This window comes from Gigantopelta aegis, chromosome 8 (assembly GCF_016097555.1).
Source record: "Gigantopelta aegis isolate Gae_Host chromosome 8, Gae_host_genome, whole genome shotgun sequence".
Classification (NCBI taxonomy): domain Eukaryota; kingdom Metazoa; phylum Mollusca; class Gastropoda; order Neomphalida; family Peltospiridae; genus Gigantopelta; species Gigantopelta aegis.
In genome coordinates, this window is record NC_054706.1 from 1106322 (window position 1) to 1122032 (window position 15711).

At 40.4% G+C, this 15711-nt stretch overlaps 1 protein-coding gene across 1 annotated transcript in view; it reads left to right on the forward strand.

The window, feature by feature from the left end:
• Window positions 1-15711, forward strand: part of LOC121378614 (nuclear factor NF-kappa-B p105 subunit-like) — a 49383-nt gene that overhangs the window by 11245 nt on the left and 22427 nt on the right. The window contains exons 7-15 of the mRNA XM_041506873.1: window positions 529-633; window positions 1376-1470; window positions 1982-2120; window positions 4895-5071; window positions 6051-6095; window positions 7183-7752; window positions 8481-8640; window positions 14582-14699; window positions 15280-15502. Of these exons, the coding sequence (XP_041362807.1) occupies window positions 529-633; window positions 1376-1470; window positions 1982-2120; window positions 4895-5071; window positions 6051-6095; window positions 7183-7752; window positions 8481-8640; window positions 14582-14699; window positions 15280-15502 (1632 nt within the window). The remainder of the gene's footprint in view (window positions 1-528; window positions 634-1375; window positions 1471-1981; window positions 2121-4894; window positions 5072-6050; window positions 6096-7182; window positions 7753-8480; window positions 8641-14581; window positions 14700-15279; window positions 15503-15711) is intronic.

Genomic DNA, 15711 nt, shown 5'->3' on the forward strand with positions numbered 1-15711 from the left:
CACAACCCATATACGATGGCAGTAAGTGATGTAACACTAATATCTCACAACCCATATATGACAGCAGTAAGTGATGTAACACTAATATCTCACAACCCATATATGACAGCAGTAAGTGATGTAACACTAACATCTCACAACCGATATACAACAGCAGTAAGTGATGTAGCACTAATATCTCACAACCCATATATGATAGCAGTAAGTGATATCACACTAATATCTCACAACCCATATACTACAGCAGTAAGTGATGTAAACTAATATCTCACAACTCATATACGATGGCAGTAAGTGATGTAACACTAATATCTCACAACCCATATATGACAGCAGTAAGTGATATCACACTAATATCTCACAACCCATATAACGCAGCAATACACTCTCATGTCTCACAATTAATATACAACAGCAGTAAGTGATGTAAACTATACTGTTCTATTTTGTCGCGTATTGAATGTATGACAGGAGGTGAATGACGTGGTTATCTGCTTGTGTCTTACATGTGATTCCCTGCTTATTTAGAGTCACCTGGTGCATCAGCTTTAAAGATTTGTCGAATGGACAAATATGGTGGATGCTGCACTGGAAACGAAGAAGTGTTTCTTTTGTGTGAGAGAGTTCAGAAAGGTAAGATGGCTATTTCTGACAGTGGGCATCATACAGTTCCTTTGTCAAACCATTACTGAAAGATCTTCTATTTTTTGTTGGTGAGATTATTATTAATTATCCTTCCTCAGTCTCTGTGTGCTACAAACGTTATTTGTATTAACTACATAGAACTAAAACTGGCCTGTGGGAGCAACTCACAAATCAGGGACATACGATTCTCTTCATGAACCAATAAAAGATACATAGAGAATACCTAGTTAATGACGTTGGATATCAGCATTATCCTGTGAAGGTAAGAATGGGAAATTCTGTGAGACTTGCCGAGCGCAATTTCTCATTTCGGCCTGAATAGGATAAAGCTGATATCCTACATCATTAACTTATTATTATCTTTATCCTACAGATCATAAAAATTAAGGGGAAAAGCTATTATTTATGTTATTTCAGCTACATTTTACGATGACCTAGAGGTCAAATGAGCAATTTTGTAATGTAGCTATTTATGTGATGTCACGTGCATGACATCAAAAATCATATCCTGTTACTATACGTATATGACTTTGCTTTATCCGTCGTCATCATAATCTGTGACTAGCAGGATAAATGTATTTTAGTCTATTTCTGGCAGTGGACATGAAATTAGTTGTCAGTCCATTACTTATATTAAATATACTATGAACTTGTTTTAATTTTTCACAGTACTTTGTCAAGGGATTACGTTAAGAATGCTATTGTGTTATGAAATGACGTTTATTTGCAGACGATATCCAGGTTCGTTTTGTTGAGTACAACGATGATGAGTCTATTAAGTGGGAAGACTTCGGCAACTTCGGTCCCCTCGACGTTCATCGCCAGGTCGATCACAATTAGTCCTTCTTCATTCAGTGTTTGTCGGCAGGTTTACCTATAGGATTTTCAAATTGATCTCAAATGTATATTTGTGAGGAAAAATGTCCATAAATAAATAAATATTTTTTGGTTTATTGTTCTATGCATTTAATCCCCCCCCCCCCCCCCCACACACACACACAATTATGCACTAATCATCAATTTGTATTGCCTAATACATGTAGGTGTAATTTAGGTTACCAAGTAAATGTGTTTCTTCGTTATTGATTCTCTTATCGTAGGATGCATCTAACTGATTTAAATGTATGTTGAAAAGTGTCAACATGCATTGTAGGCCTATGTTGGTGATATCTATTTTATGTAGAAAACGTTTTAGTGATGGTAAGACAATATTAGAGCTATAAACAGGCAACTGTTTCACGAACATCAGGGTGCTACAGTTGTTATTACTAATGATGTAATATTTGTTTAAATATTTTTAATCTGTAATCAATGTAGTTTTTTGTGTCTGTTTCAGTATGCTATAGTGTTTCGTACTCCAGCATACCGAGATACAAAAATAGAAAAAGCTGTCAATGTTATGATCATGCTGCAGCGAAAGTCGGACGGGGAAGTGAGCGAGCCAAAAGCCTTCACATACTACCCCCAGAATCTCGGTTTGTATATCCTACTACCCCCAGAATCTCAGTTTGTATATCACACTACCCCCAGAATCTCTGTTTGTATATCCTACTACCCCCAGAATATCGGTTTGTATATAACACTACCCCCAGAATCTCGGTTTGTATATCCTAACCCCAGAATCTCGGTTTGTATATCCTACTACCCCCAGAATCTCGGTTTGTATATTCTACTACCCCCAGAATCTCGGTTTGTATATCCTACTACCCCCAGAATCTCGGTTTGTATATAACACTACCCCCAGAATCTCGGTTTGTATATAACACTACCCCCAGAATCTCTGTTTGTATATAACACTACCCCCAGAATCTCGGTTTGTATATAACACTACCCCCAGAATCTCGGTTTGTATATCCTAACCCCAGAATCTCGGTTTGTATATCCTCCTACCCACAGAATCTCGGTTTGTATATCCTCCTACCCGCAGAATCTCTGTTTGTATATCCTACTACCTGTACCCCCAGAATCTCGATTTGTATATTCTACTACCTGTACCCCCAGAATCTCGGTTTGTATATCCTACTACCTGTACCCCCAGAATCTCTGTTTGTATATCCAACTACCTGTACCCCCAGAATCTCTGTTTGTATATCCTACTACCTGTACCCCCAAAATCTCGGATTGTATATCATACTACCCGCAGAATCTCTGTTTGTATATCCTACTTCCCGCAGAATCTCTGTTTGTATATCCTACTACCTGTACCCCCAGAATCTCGGTTTGTATATCCTACTACCTGTACCCCCAGAATCTCTGTTTGTATATCCTACTACCTGTACCCCCAGAATCTCAGTTTGTATATCCTACTTCCCGCAGAATCTCGGTTTGTATATCCTACTTCCCGCAGAATCTCGGTTTGTATATCCTACTACCCGCAGAATCTCGGTTTGTATGTCCTACTACCTGTACCCCCAGAATCTCTGTTTGTATATTCTACTACCCCCAGAATCTCTGTATATCCTACTTCCCGCAGAATCTCTGTTTGTATATCCTACTACCCCCAGAATCTCGGTTTGTATATCCTACTACCCCCAGAATCTCGGTTTGTATATCCTACTACCCCCAGAATCTCTGTTTCTATATCCTACTTCCCGCAGAATCTCGATTTGCATATCCTACTACCTGTACCCCCAGAATCTCGGTTTGTATATCCTACTACCCCCAGAATCTCGGTTTGTATATCCTACTACCCGCAGAATCTCTGTTTGTATATCCTACTTCCCACAGAATCTCGATTTGCATATCCTACTACCTGTACCCCCAGAATCTCGGTTTGTATATCCTACTACCCCCAGAATCTCGGTTTGTATATCCTACTTCCTGCAGAATCTCTGTTTGTATATCCTACTACCCCCAGAATCTCGGTTTGTATATCCTACTACCCACAGAATCTCTGTTTGTATATCCTACTTCCCGCAGAATCTCGATTTGTATATCCTACTACCTGTACCCCCAGAATCTCGGTTTGTATATCCTACTACCCCCAGAATCTCTGTTTGTATATCCTACTTCCCGCAGAATCTCTGTTTGTATATCCTACTACCCCCAGAATCTCTGTTTGTATATCCTACTACCCCCAGAATCTCGGTTTGTATATCCTACTACCCCCAGAATCTCTGTTTGTATATCCTACTTCCCGCAGAATCTCGATTTGCATATCCTACTACCTGTACCCCCAGAATCTCGGTTTGTATATCCTACTACCCCCAGAATCTCGGTTTGTATATCCTACTACCCGCAAAATCTCGGTTTGTATATCCTACTACCCCCAGAATCTCTGTTTGTATATCCTACTTCCCGCAGAATCTCTGTTTGTATATCCTACTACCCCCAGAATCTCTGTTTGTATATCCTACTACCCCCAGAATCTCGGTTTGTATATCCTACTACCCCCAGAATCTCTGTTTGTATATCCTACTTCCCGCAGAATCTCGATTTGCATATCCTACTACCTGTACCCCCAGAATCTCGGTTTGTATATCCTACTACCCCCAGAATCTCGGTTTGTATATCCTACTACCCGCAGAATCTCTGTTTGTATATCCTACTTCCCGCAGAATCTCGATTTGCATATCCTACTACCTGTACCCCCAGAATCTCGGTTTGTATATCCTACTACCCCCAGAATCTTGGTTTGTATATCCTACTTCCCGCAGAATCTCTGTTTGTATATCCTACTACCCCCAGAATCTCGGTTTGTATATCCTACTACCCGCACAATCTCTGTTTGTATATCCTACTTCCCGCAGAATCTCGATTTGTATATCCTACTACCCGCAGAATCTCTGTATATCCTACTACCTGTACCCCCAGAATCTCGGTTTGTATATCCTACTACCCCCAGAATCTCGGTTTGTATATCCTACTACCCGCAGAATCTCTGTTTGTATATCCTACTACCTGTACCCCCAGAATCTCGGTTTGTATATCCTACTACCCCCAGAGTCTCTGTTTGTATATCCTACTACCCGCAGAATCTCGATTTGTATATCCTACTACCTGTACCCCCAGAATCTCGGTTTGTATATCCTACTACCCCCAGAATCTCTGTTTGTATATCCTACTTCCTGCAGAATCTCTGTTTGTATATCCTACTACCTGTACCCCCAGAATCTCGGTTTGTTTCCTAGTGTTACATATAATATATATATGAAAAACTAATAACAATTTGTAAAAAAGATGTATATATAAAATTGCTTTTGCTGTTAATTTAACAGTTTTGCTTTTCTTTTGTTTTTTATTTCTTTAGACAAAGACGGCATAGCGAGAAAGAAAAGAAAAATCATACCTCCACTGGATGGCTTCCCGCCCATGTTCACCGGGGGAGGGTTTGGAGCGGGGGGTGGAGGAGGAGGAGAAGGGGGAGGTAATGGTGGATTTGGAAGGGTTAGCAGAGAAGCCAACCGAGTGATTTTGCCTAATGGAAGTAAGTAATACACACTTGACATTCTCAACATCGGACTCAAAGTTAAATGTTTTTTCCTTATAGGTTTGGGTGTGGGTAAGTTTATAGTGTTAACAACGATCCCTGTTTTTGTGAAACTCGGTATTACCACGTAACTACATGTATCCTTGCATTTTAATGATGAACTCAAAGTAGCATTCTACTTTTCAACATCCTAAGATGTTTTCCAGATTTTTTTTCCAATTTTATTTTTATCAGTAGTTTTACTTTTATATTTTTTAACATTCTGCTTTTCAACATCCTAAGATGTTTTCCAGATTTTTTTGCAATGTTATTTTCATCCACAGTTTTATTTTTGTTATGTTTTTTAACCAACTGTCCCATCTTTAAGTTGATATGATAAACATATCAAAGGATTCATTTACCAAACGCAATATATGCCAATTACCCAATTTTGACGTTGGCACTGAAGATATTCTGATGTTAGTACAAAGACTGATATTAGTAGAATGACAATAGAGTTTATGTCCAATAAACAGGATGCTATAACTCCGCTTCATATGGTATACACGTATGCTACGTCACGTTGCAAAACAAAACATGTTTTTCTCAAAATGACACATGGATGTTTTGCATTTTGTAAATAAACTCTTCATACATTGCTGTGACTGAATATTTGCTTCAAGGTGGAATCTCAGGTCCCCACCCTTTAACATTATTTACTCATTTTAAAAACTCATAAATACAACAGTGGGTTTCAAGGCTCAAAATTTATTTTTATGGAGTGCAGAGCAATCTTTGACTTTGCAGTTTAATTGGGAATAAAATGCTACAAATTGATTAGCAGTTCTAAAATTAATCACAACACCAGACTCCTAATTAGATTAATAATGCAAAAGCCTTGTTTTGTTGTTTTTCATTCGTTAAACAATGTAGGATGTAAATGTACACTAGTTATTTGATTTGTAATGATGTGGGTGAGTTTGAACTTTAACTTCAGATGTCGTCAAGCAGGAAGGAAATGTTCCAGCAATGGTGGATGAAGGTTTGTTGCATTGATGTACTTGTGGGGGCGGGGCTACACACAATAGCCGATGTGTAGTTTGTGCTGGGGTGTCGTTAAACATTCATTCATTCATTCATTCATCCATCCATTCATTCATTCACTCATTCATTCCAGGGGTGGGATTTAGTCTAGTAGTAAAGCGCTCTCCTGACGCTCTGTCGGTCTGGGATCAATCCCCATTGGTTGGACCATTGGACTAGTTCTTGTTCCAGCCAGTGCATCATGACTGGTATATCAAATTAAAGGCAGTGGTATATGCTATCCTGTCTGTAGGGTGATACAAACAAAATATCCCTTGCTACTAATAACAAAAATGTAACTTGTTTCCTCTCTAAGACTATAAGTCAAAATTACCAAATGTTTGACATCCAATAGCCAATGATTAATAAATTAATGTGCTCTAGCGGTTAACCCCACCCCCCCCAAATTAAAAAAAACAAACACCCCACAACATTATGTACTTCTTTGATAACTAAGAGACCTATTCATAGAGAATTCTTAAATGTTCTTCAAAATTAAATTGATAGTTTATAAATTTGTAAATTTAAGTACAAGTCTCGCAAACATCAAGACAATTCATGCTGTTTTTGTTTGTGTGTGTTTTGTGATCAGCACGCACTGGTGTATTTTCATGTGATATTACAATATGTTTATTTTTCATGTGATATTACAATATGTGTAGTTTTCATTGGTTAATTCCTCCCTTCAATGGAGTTGGGGCGGGACGTAGCCCAGTGGTAAAGCGTTCGCTTGATGTGTGGACGGTTTAGGATCGATCCCCATCAGTGGACCCATTGGGCTATTTCTCTTTCCAGCCAGTACTCCACAACATAGGCCATGATATGTACTATCCTGTCTGTGGGATGGTGCATATAAAAGATCCCTTTCTGCTAATCGAAAAGAGTAGTCCCTAAAGTGGTGACAGCAGGTTTCGTCTCTGAATATCTGTGTGATCCTTAACGATATGTCTGATGCCATATAACCATAAATAAAATGTGTTGAGTGTGTCGTTAAATAAAACATTTCCTTCCTTCCTTCCCTTCAATGGAAGTGTTTTATTTTCCAGCCATTAAGGCCTGTTTCGACGAGAACCCCTCGGAATATAATCCTATGGACGACTACTTGAATATCTGCAATGACCTTGAAGTTGACAGTGAACCTTTCCAAGGTCCCATTTCACTTAAGCAGCATGAACGTTTTCTGCAGTCACAAAATGCCCGAAAGGAGAAACTGGAATCTAAGACCGACAGTGTTACTGGTGCGATGAAGAACCTTTCAATGGAAGAAGAAGACCGGTCACAGAAGACTGAGTCTACAACCAAACTTGATTCACCCACAGAGTCTGGTAAGGATGACACTATGGCTGCAGTTACGTCAGTTACACAGAGTGGTGTGGATGTGACCAGGACTAGAGTTCCGCCTGATTCCCCTACACAGAGTGGTAGTGAGTCATCAAAGAGGAAGACAGCAGCCGGTTCCCCCGTACAGAGCTGTAAAGAGACTGAGTGTAAGGTCGTGCCGTCTGGACAGTCGGACGGTGCCAGGACCGACGAGGGTTTCTCGGAGACTTCGTCGTCGCGTGGTGATGCGTCTCCACAACACAGAGTCCTGTCTCAGCCTCGGGGTTCTAACCCAGGTGTGTGGTATACGCAGCAAGTTTGTTCGTGTTATTAGATATAAACAGAGTTGGTGTCATATTCCTGGCATCGTTTGATATTGTTGTTAGATATTCTTTTTCATTGGTAGTCAGCCTTCAAACTAAACAGAGTCGGTGTCATATTCCTGGCATCGTTTGATATTGTTGTTAGATATTCTTTTTCACTGGTAGTCAGCATTCAAACTAAACAGAGTCGGTGTCATATTCCTGGCATCGTTTGATATTGTTGTTAGATATTTCTGTTCATTGGTAGTCAGCCTTCACCAAATTAAACAGAGTCAGTGACATATTCCTGGCATCGTTGTGAAATTTGGCAGTAAAATCAGTTGTAATAATTTATCACCCAGTCATACAGTAACCCAAGCTTTGTTGTAATGCTAAATACAAATTAAAGATGAATTTCGCAAGTACATTTATAGTGTATCATTAATAATGTATATTATAGTACATATTTCACATTAATATATGCTAAAGAACTGATTCAAGAATTGACATGTATATTTAATAAGTTTATTTTTCTGTAATTTAAAAATTCCTAAGTGATTACAAACTCTTTATGTCCAGCTTAGATGCAGTAAACTTTTACAGTTAATCCATTTTAAAATTTGGTCTGTATTTAAGTGAGATTTGATTTTGTTTAGTACATTTAGGGTTTCTTTTTCCAATACTAGCCCTCAGCCTGTGTTCAAGTTGCTCTATGTTTGCAGCACAACTGACGTCGACGAAGCCAGCCAAGAAGCTGGAGGCGATGCGAATCGCCCAGAGAACCGTGTCCGCACTGCGCGACTATGCGGAGACCAGTGACATCCGCTACCTGCTCCTCGTGCAGCGCCATCTGGCGGGTGTCTCAAATGAAAATGGAGATTTGTGAGTAACAATTCACACAGAAAAAAATGTGTTTATCAAAGATGAAAGTTTTCAACATTTTTATTTGCCTGTACAGTGTTTTTCAGGTTTGTTCCACATTTTCCGTATTATCCATCCAAAACTTATGATATGGTTTTGGCTGTTCTGTGTGTCCATTCTGAAAAGGGGCCATCATTTTGGACCATTGTGCAGCCCTAACCTCAGAGCCATTCTAAGCTAGTACCCCACCAGCAGTAATACAATTTCTCGATTTGAATACTAAAATCGTAACCCACTTTGATAATGTTGACTTTACAATCTCATCAAGTTGGTGATAAGTCAGTTTTAGAAAACAATAATGTTTTATTGTTGAGACAATTATGAATCGCACTCACATTTAGTATGGTCTACACTGCTCATGGCCAGTCCCATGAGTTCAAGCTAATCAGGACTGAGAATAGAAGGTGAATTCAGTTTACCTGCAGTTTACCTCACATCCAGTTGATAGGACTGAAAACCTTAGTTACAAATAAAAATAGCATCTAAACACCCCATCCTTACTGTACGACATAATGGATTAGCTGTATTATATTTTCAGTATAATGCTAGGTTATTTTTAAAAAAGAACTTGTAATAATGTAATTTAGCGAAGTCCGTGATAGGGTCTCCACGAGTGCTCGGGCACGGGCCGAGTCTAGCAAGACTCCAGACTGTTTACAGGACTTGAGTACCCATGCAAGGAAGAGCACTGTCATTTAGTTCTATAATGTTTACTTCAGACTGTTTACAGGACTTGAGTACCCATGCAAGGAAGAGCACTGTCATTTAGTTCTATAATGTTTACTCCAGACTGTTTACAGGACTTGAGTACCCATGCAAGGAAGAGCACTGTCATTTAGTTCTATAATGTTTACTCCAGACTGTTTACAGGACTTGAGTACCCATGCAAGGAAGAGCACTGTCATTTAGTTCTATAATGTTTACTCCAGACTGTTTACAGGACTTGAGTACCCATGCAAGGAAGAGCACTGTCATTTAGTTCTATAATGTTTACTCCAGACTGTTTACAGGACTTGAGTACCCATGCAAGGAAGAGCACTGTCATTTAGTTCTTTAATGTTTACTTCAGACTGTTTACAGGACTTGAGTACCCATGCAAGGAAGAGCACTGTCATTTAGTTCTATAATGTTTACTCCAGACTGTTTACAGGACTTGAGTACCCATGCAAGGAAGAGCACTGTCATTTAGTTCTATAATGTTTACTCCAGACTGTTTACAGGACTTGAGTACCCATGCAAGGAAGAGCACTGTCATTTAGTTCTATAATGTTTACTCCAGACTGTTTACAGGACTTGAGTACCCATGCAAGGAAGAGCACTGTCATTTAGTTCTATAATGTTTACTCCAGACTGTTTACAGGACTTGAGTACCAATGCAAGGAAGAGCACTGTCATTTAGTTCTTTAATGTTTACTCCAGACTGTTTACAGGACTTGAGTACCCATGCAAGGAAGAGCACTGTCATTTAGTTCTATAATGTTTACTCCAGACTGTTTACAGGACTTGAGTACCCATGCAAGGAAGAGCACTGTCATTTAGTTCTATAATGTTTACTCCAGACTGTTTACAGGACTTGAGTACCCATGCAAGGAAGAGCACTGTCATTTAGTTCTATAATGTTTACTCCAGACTGTTTACAGGACTTGAGTACCCATGCAAGGAAGAGCACTGTCATTTAGTTCTATAATGTTTACTTCAGTTAGACTTGCTGCTGGTTACGTTATAGGGCTATCGGACATGGAGGGAAAACAAAAGTCAAATGTGTCAAATGCAATAAAATGGCATTATTTGGTATTCATGTTCACAGTGTTTGAGATTAAAATGCAATACAATGGCATTATTTGGTATTCATGTTCACAGTGTTCGAGATTAAAATGCAACACAGTGGCATTATTTGGTATTCATGTTCACAGTGTTAAAAATTTGGGGCAGTATCCCAGTTGGAAATTTCAAAATCTGGTATCCCACCTGAGAATTTAGTATCCCACTTAAATGAAATTCATAAATAACATCGTAACAAACTTGGACGAAACTGTTCTTGTTCCCAGTCTATTGCAACACAGCAATCGCGGAATTCGTGAAATTTGCAATCAAACGGAATCTATTTCTAACATAAATTAATATTTAGCAGTAATTTATAAGTGATTCTGACATTATTAATGAACCAATATCTCAAATAAAATTTGAAAGGAGGAAACATCCAACAAAAACAATAGCATTAGCATTGGACTGGGTATGAGTTGGGGGAGATATTATTATGGCATAGCATTAGACTGGGTATGAGTTGAGGGAGATATTGTTATGGCATAGCATTAGACTGGGTACGAGCTCGAAAATATTGTTACTTAACTTCACCAGTAAATGACGACTTTCATTGTTTAGTCCTGGTATCCCCGGGATATCGGGATACCGTTAAACTCGAACACTGTGTTCAGTGCTGGAATTAACCTTGTGACTACTGCAGGCAAAATATCTCGACATACTGTACGATTGCTGATTGTGACAGCTAATTTGATAATAAATTTGATCATTTCACCAACAATGAAAATCACTAAATATTGGGATATGAATCGTAGTTCATTTTTGAAAAACAATTCTGGTCAGAAAACCACTATCATTGGGAATAGTGGACATAAATACTGGACAGCTGACCACAAGTGCCCGTAAGTAAATGCAACTTTTTCGATTGTTTGCCTAATTTTAATCAACATCAACCAATACTTACCGATTCAAATATGAACTTTATTTTATGTTTTTATAAAACATTAAGTGAATATATTTGAGTAAAAAAGGTTAAGAAATGTTTTATTTAAAGAAATGTTTTATTTAACGACACACTCAACACATTTTATTTACGGTTATATGGCGTCAGACATATGGTTACGAACCACAGATTTTGAGACGAAACCCGCTGTCGCCACTACATGGGCTACTCTTTCTGATTGGCAGCAAGGGATCTTTTATTTGCGCTTCCCACAGGCAGGACAGCACAAACCATGGCCTTTGTTGAACCAGTTATGGATCACTGGTCGGTGCAAGTGGTTTACACCTACCCATTGAGCCTTGCGGAGCACTCACTCAGGGTTTGGAGTCGGTATCTGGATTAAAAATCCCATGCCTCGACTGGGATCTGAACCCAGTACCTACCAGCCTGTAGACCGATGGCCTAACCACGACGCCACCGAGGCCGGTCTAAAAGGTTAAGATGCATTATGTTATGTTATTCCTCAGAGGGCGGATGTAGCCCAGTGGTAGAGCACGTAGACCGATGGCCTAACCACGACGCCACCGAGGCCGGTCTAAAAGGTTAAGATGGCCTATCTAAAAGGTTAAGATGCATTATGTTATGTTATTCCTCAGAGGGCGGATGTAGCCCAGTGGTAGAGCACGTAGACTGATGGCCTAACCACGACGCTACCGAGGCCGGTCTAAAAGGTTAACATGCATTATGTTATGTTATTCCTCAGAGGGCGGATGTAGCCCAGTGGTAGAGCGCTTGCTTGATGCGTGGTCGGTTTGGGATCTCATTCCAGCCATCGCACCACGACTGGTTTATCAAAGGTCGTGGTATGTGTTATCCTGTTTGTGGGATAGTGCATATAAAAGATCCCTTGCTGCATTAGAAAAAATGTAGCGGGTTTCCTCTGATGACTATGTGTCAGAATTACCAAATGTTTGACATCCAGTAGTCGTTGATTAATTAATCAATGTGCTCTAGTGGTGTCATTAAACAAAACAAACTATTTTTATTCCTTAGTCTCATTCTCATCTACATGTAGTTTGACCCTCGAATACTTGAGTCTAATATTTTGGATCAGAACAGTCATACTAACTCTGTAGGCCGTAGTCCGTGATCAGAACAGTCATACTAACTGGAATATTTTGGACTTGTGTAGGCCCTAGTCTGTGATCAGAACAGTCGTACTAACTGTAGGCCCTAGTCTGTGATCAGAACAGTCGTACTAACTGTGTAGGCCCTAGTTCGTGATCAGAACAGTCGTACTAACTGGAATATTTTGGACTTGTGTAGGCCCTAGTCCGTGATCAGAACAGTCATACTAACTGGAATATTTTGGACTCGTGTAGGCCCTAGTCCGTGATCAGAACAGTCATACTAAACTGTAATATTTTGGACTCGTGTAGGCCCTAGTCCGTGATCAGAACAGTTGTACTAACTCTGTAGGCCCTAGTCCGTGATCAGAACAGTCGTACTAACTGGAATATTTTGGACTTGTGTAGGCCCTAGTCCGTGATCAGAACAGTCATACTAAGTATGTAGGCCCTAGTCCGTGATCAGAACAGTCATACTAACTGGAATATTTTGGACTTGTGTAGGCCCTAGTCCGTGATCAGAACAGTCGTACTAACTGGAATATTTTGGACTTGTGTAGGCCCTAGTCCGTGATCAGAACAGTCATACTAACTGGAATATTTTGGACTCGTGTAGGCCCTAGTCCGTGATCAGAACAGTCATACTAACTATGTAGGCCCTAGTCCGTGATCAGAACAGTCATACTAACTGGAATATTTTGGACTCGTGTAGGCCCTAGTTCGTGATCAGAACAGTTGTACTAACTCTGTAGGCCGTAGTCCGTGATCAGAACAGTCGTACTAACTGGAATATTTTGGACTCGTGTAGGCCCTAGTCCGTGATCAGAACAGTCATACTAACTGGAATATTTTGGACTTGTGTAGGCCCTAGTCTGTGATCAGAACAGTCGTACTAATTGTGTAGGCCCTAGTCTGTGATCAGAACAGTCGTACTAACTGTGTAGGCCCTAGTCTGTGATCAGAACAGTTGTACTAACTGTGTAGGCCCTAGTCAGTGATCAGAACAGTCATACTAACTGGAATATTTTGGACTCGTGTAGGCCCTAGTCCATGATCAGAACAGTAGTACTAACTGGAATATTTTGGACTCGTGTAGGCCCTAGTCCATGATCAGAACAGTCATACTAACTAGAATATTTTGGACTCGTGTAGGCCCTAGTCTGTGATCAGAACAGTCGTACTAACTGTGTAGGCCCTAGTCTGTGATCAGAACAGTCGTACTAACTGTTTAGGCCCTAGTCCATGATCAGAACAGTCATACTAACAGGAATATCTTTGACTGGTATAGGCCCTAGTCCGTGATCAGAACAGTCGTAGTAACTGGAATATTTTGGACTCGTGTAGGCCCTAGTCTTTGATCAGAACAATCATACTAACAGGAATATTTTGGACTCGTATAGGCCCTAGTCTGTGATCAGAACAATCATACTAACAGGAATATTTTGGACTCATATAGGCCCTAGTCCATGATCAGAACAGTTGTACTAACTGGAATATTTTAGACTCGTGTAGGCCCTAGTCTGTGATCAGAACAGTCATACTAACTGGAATATTTTGGACTCGTGTAGGCCCTAGTCCATGATCCGAACAGTCGTACTAATTGGAATATCTTGGACTCGTGTAGGCCCTAGTCCGTGATCAGAACAATCATACTAACTATGTAGGTCGTAGTCCGTTATCAGAACAGTCATACTAACTGGAATATTTTGGACTCGTGTAGGCTCTAATCCGTGATCAGAACAGTCATACTAACTGTGTAGGCCCTAGTCCATGATCAGAACAGTCGTACTGTGTAGGCCCTAGTCCGTGATCAGAACAGTCATACTGTGTAGGCCCTAGTCCATGATCAGAACAGTCGTACTGTGTAGGCCCTAGTCCATGATCAGAACAGTCATACTGTGTAGGCCCTAGTCCATGATCAGAACAGTCGTACTGTGTAGGCCCTAGTCCGTGATCAGAGCAGTCATACTAACTGTAGGCCCTAGTCCATGATCAGAACAGTCGTACTGTGTAGGCCCTAGTCCGTGATCAGAACAGTCGTACTAACTGAAATATTTTGCTTTTACTTCAGACCCCTGCATCTTGCAGTTATCAATAACCAGGCGCCAGCTCTGCAGTGTTTGTTGGATGTCATGGCAACGCTGCCGAACGCAAAAAAGAAAATCAACGCCTGCAACCTTCTGAGACAGGTGAGAGTTGTGTTTGAAGATGGTGGCAGGTGTATCAGAAAATCAATGGTATTATGTCGTATATCTTTTATCAGAGATATATTTATATGAAATGAATATTCATTCAGTGACACCTTATAACAGTAAACTGTAGCTATTTCCTGTCACATTTGGTTGAGAGATAGAGGGAGAGAGAGGGGGTGGGAGACAGACAGAGAGGGAGGGAGACCGAGAGAGAGTGAGAGAGAGAGACAGACAGACAGAGAGACGGAGAGAGACAGACTCGCTGCTGCTACATGTACAACTGAAAGAAACCGTAGACTTATTTGTACTCTCCCATAGACAGTACAGTACATACTGATGTTCCAGTCACGTGGCATTGATTGGGATGAAGAAGAAAGTAGAGTCCATCAAGAGTGATTGATCCTATGACCTATCGTTCCTCACTCGAGTGCTATACTACTGAGCTACAACCTGATGTTCAGAGATGTCTGTAACTTGTTTGACATTTACAAATACCTGTAGCTCCTTGGGCATTTCATTTATCAACTAAACGTTGTTTAAATCCTCGAGTTTCATCTCAGTGATGATATTCTTGTAGACCCCTCTTCACCTGGCCGTGGTGACACAGCAGAGCAACGCGATCGAGATCCTGCTGCACGCTGGCGCCGACCCCTCACTGGCCGATCGCCATGGCAACACTCCCGCCCACCTGGCTGTGCTGAACCAGTCGCCTCAGTGTCTGCAGTCGCTGGTGAAGTACCTTCGTCCAGGCGTGACAGCAAACAAACCATTCCCCGAGCTGAACTATCTTAACTACGAAGGTGGGTAAACAAACCATTCCCCGAGCTGAACTATCTTAACTACGAAGGTGGGTAAACAAACTATTCCCCGAGCTGAACTATCTTAACTACGAAGGTGGGTAAACAAACCATTCCCCGAGCTGAACTATCTTAACTACGAAGGTGAGTAAACAAACCATTCCCCGAGCTGAACTATCTTAACTACGAAGGTGGGTGATCGTCATGTGTAA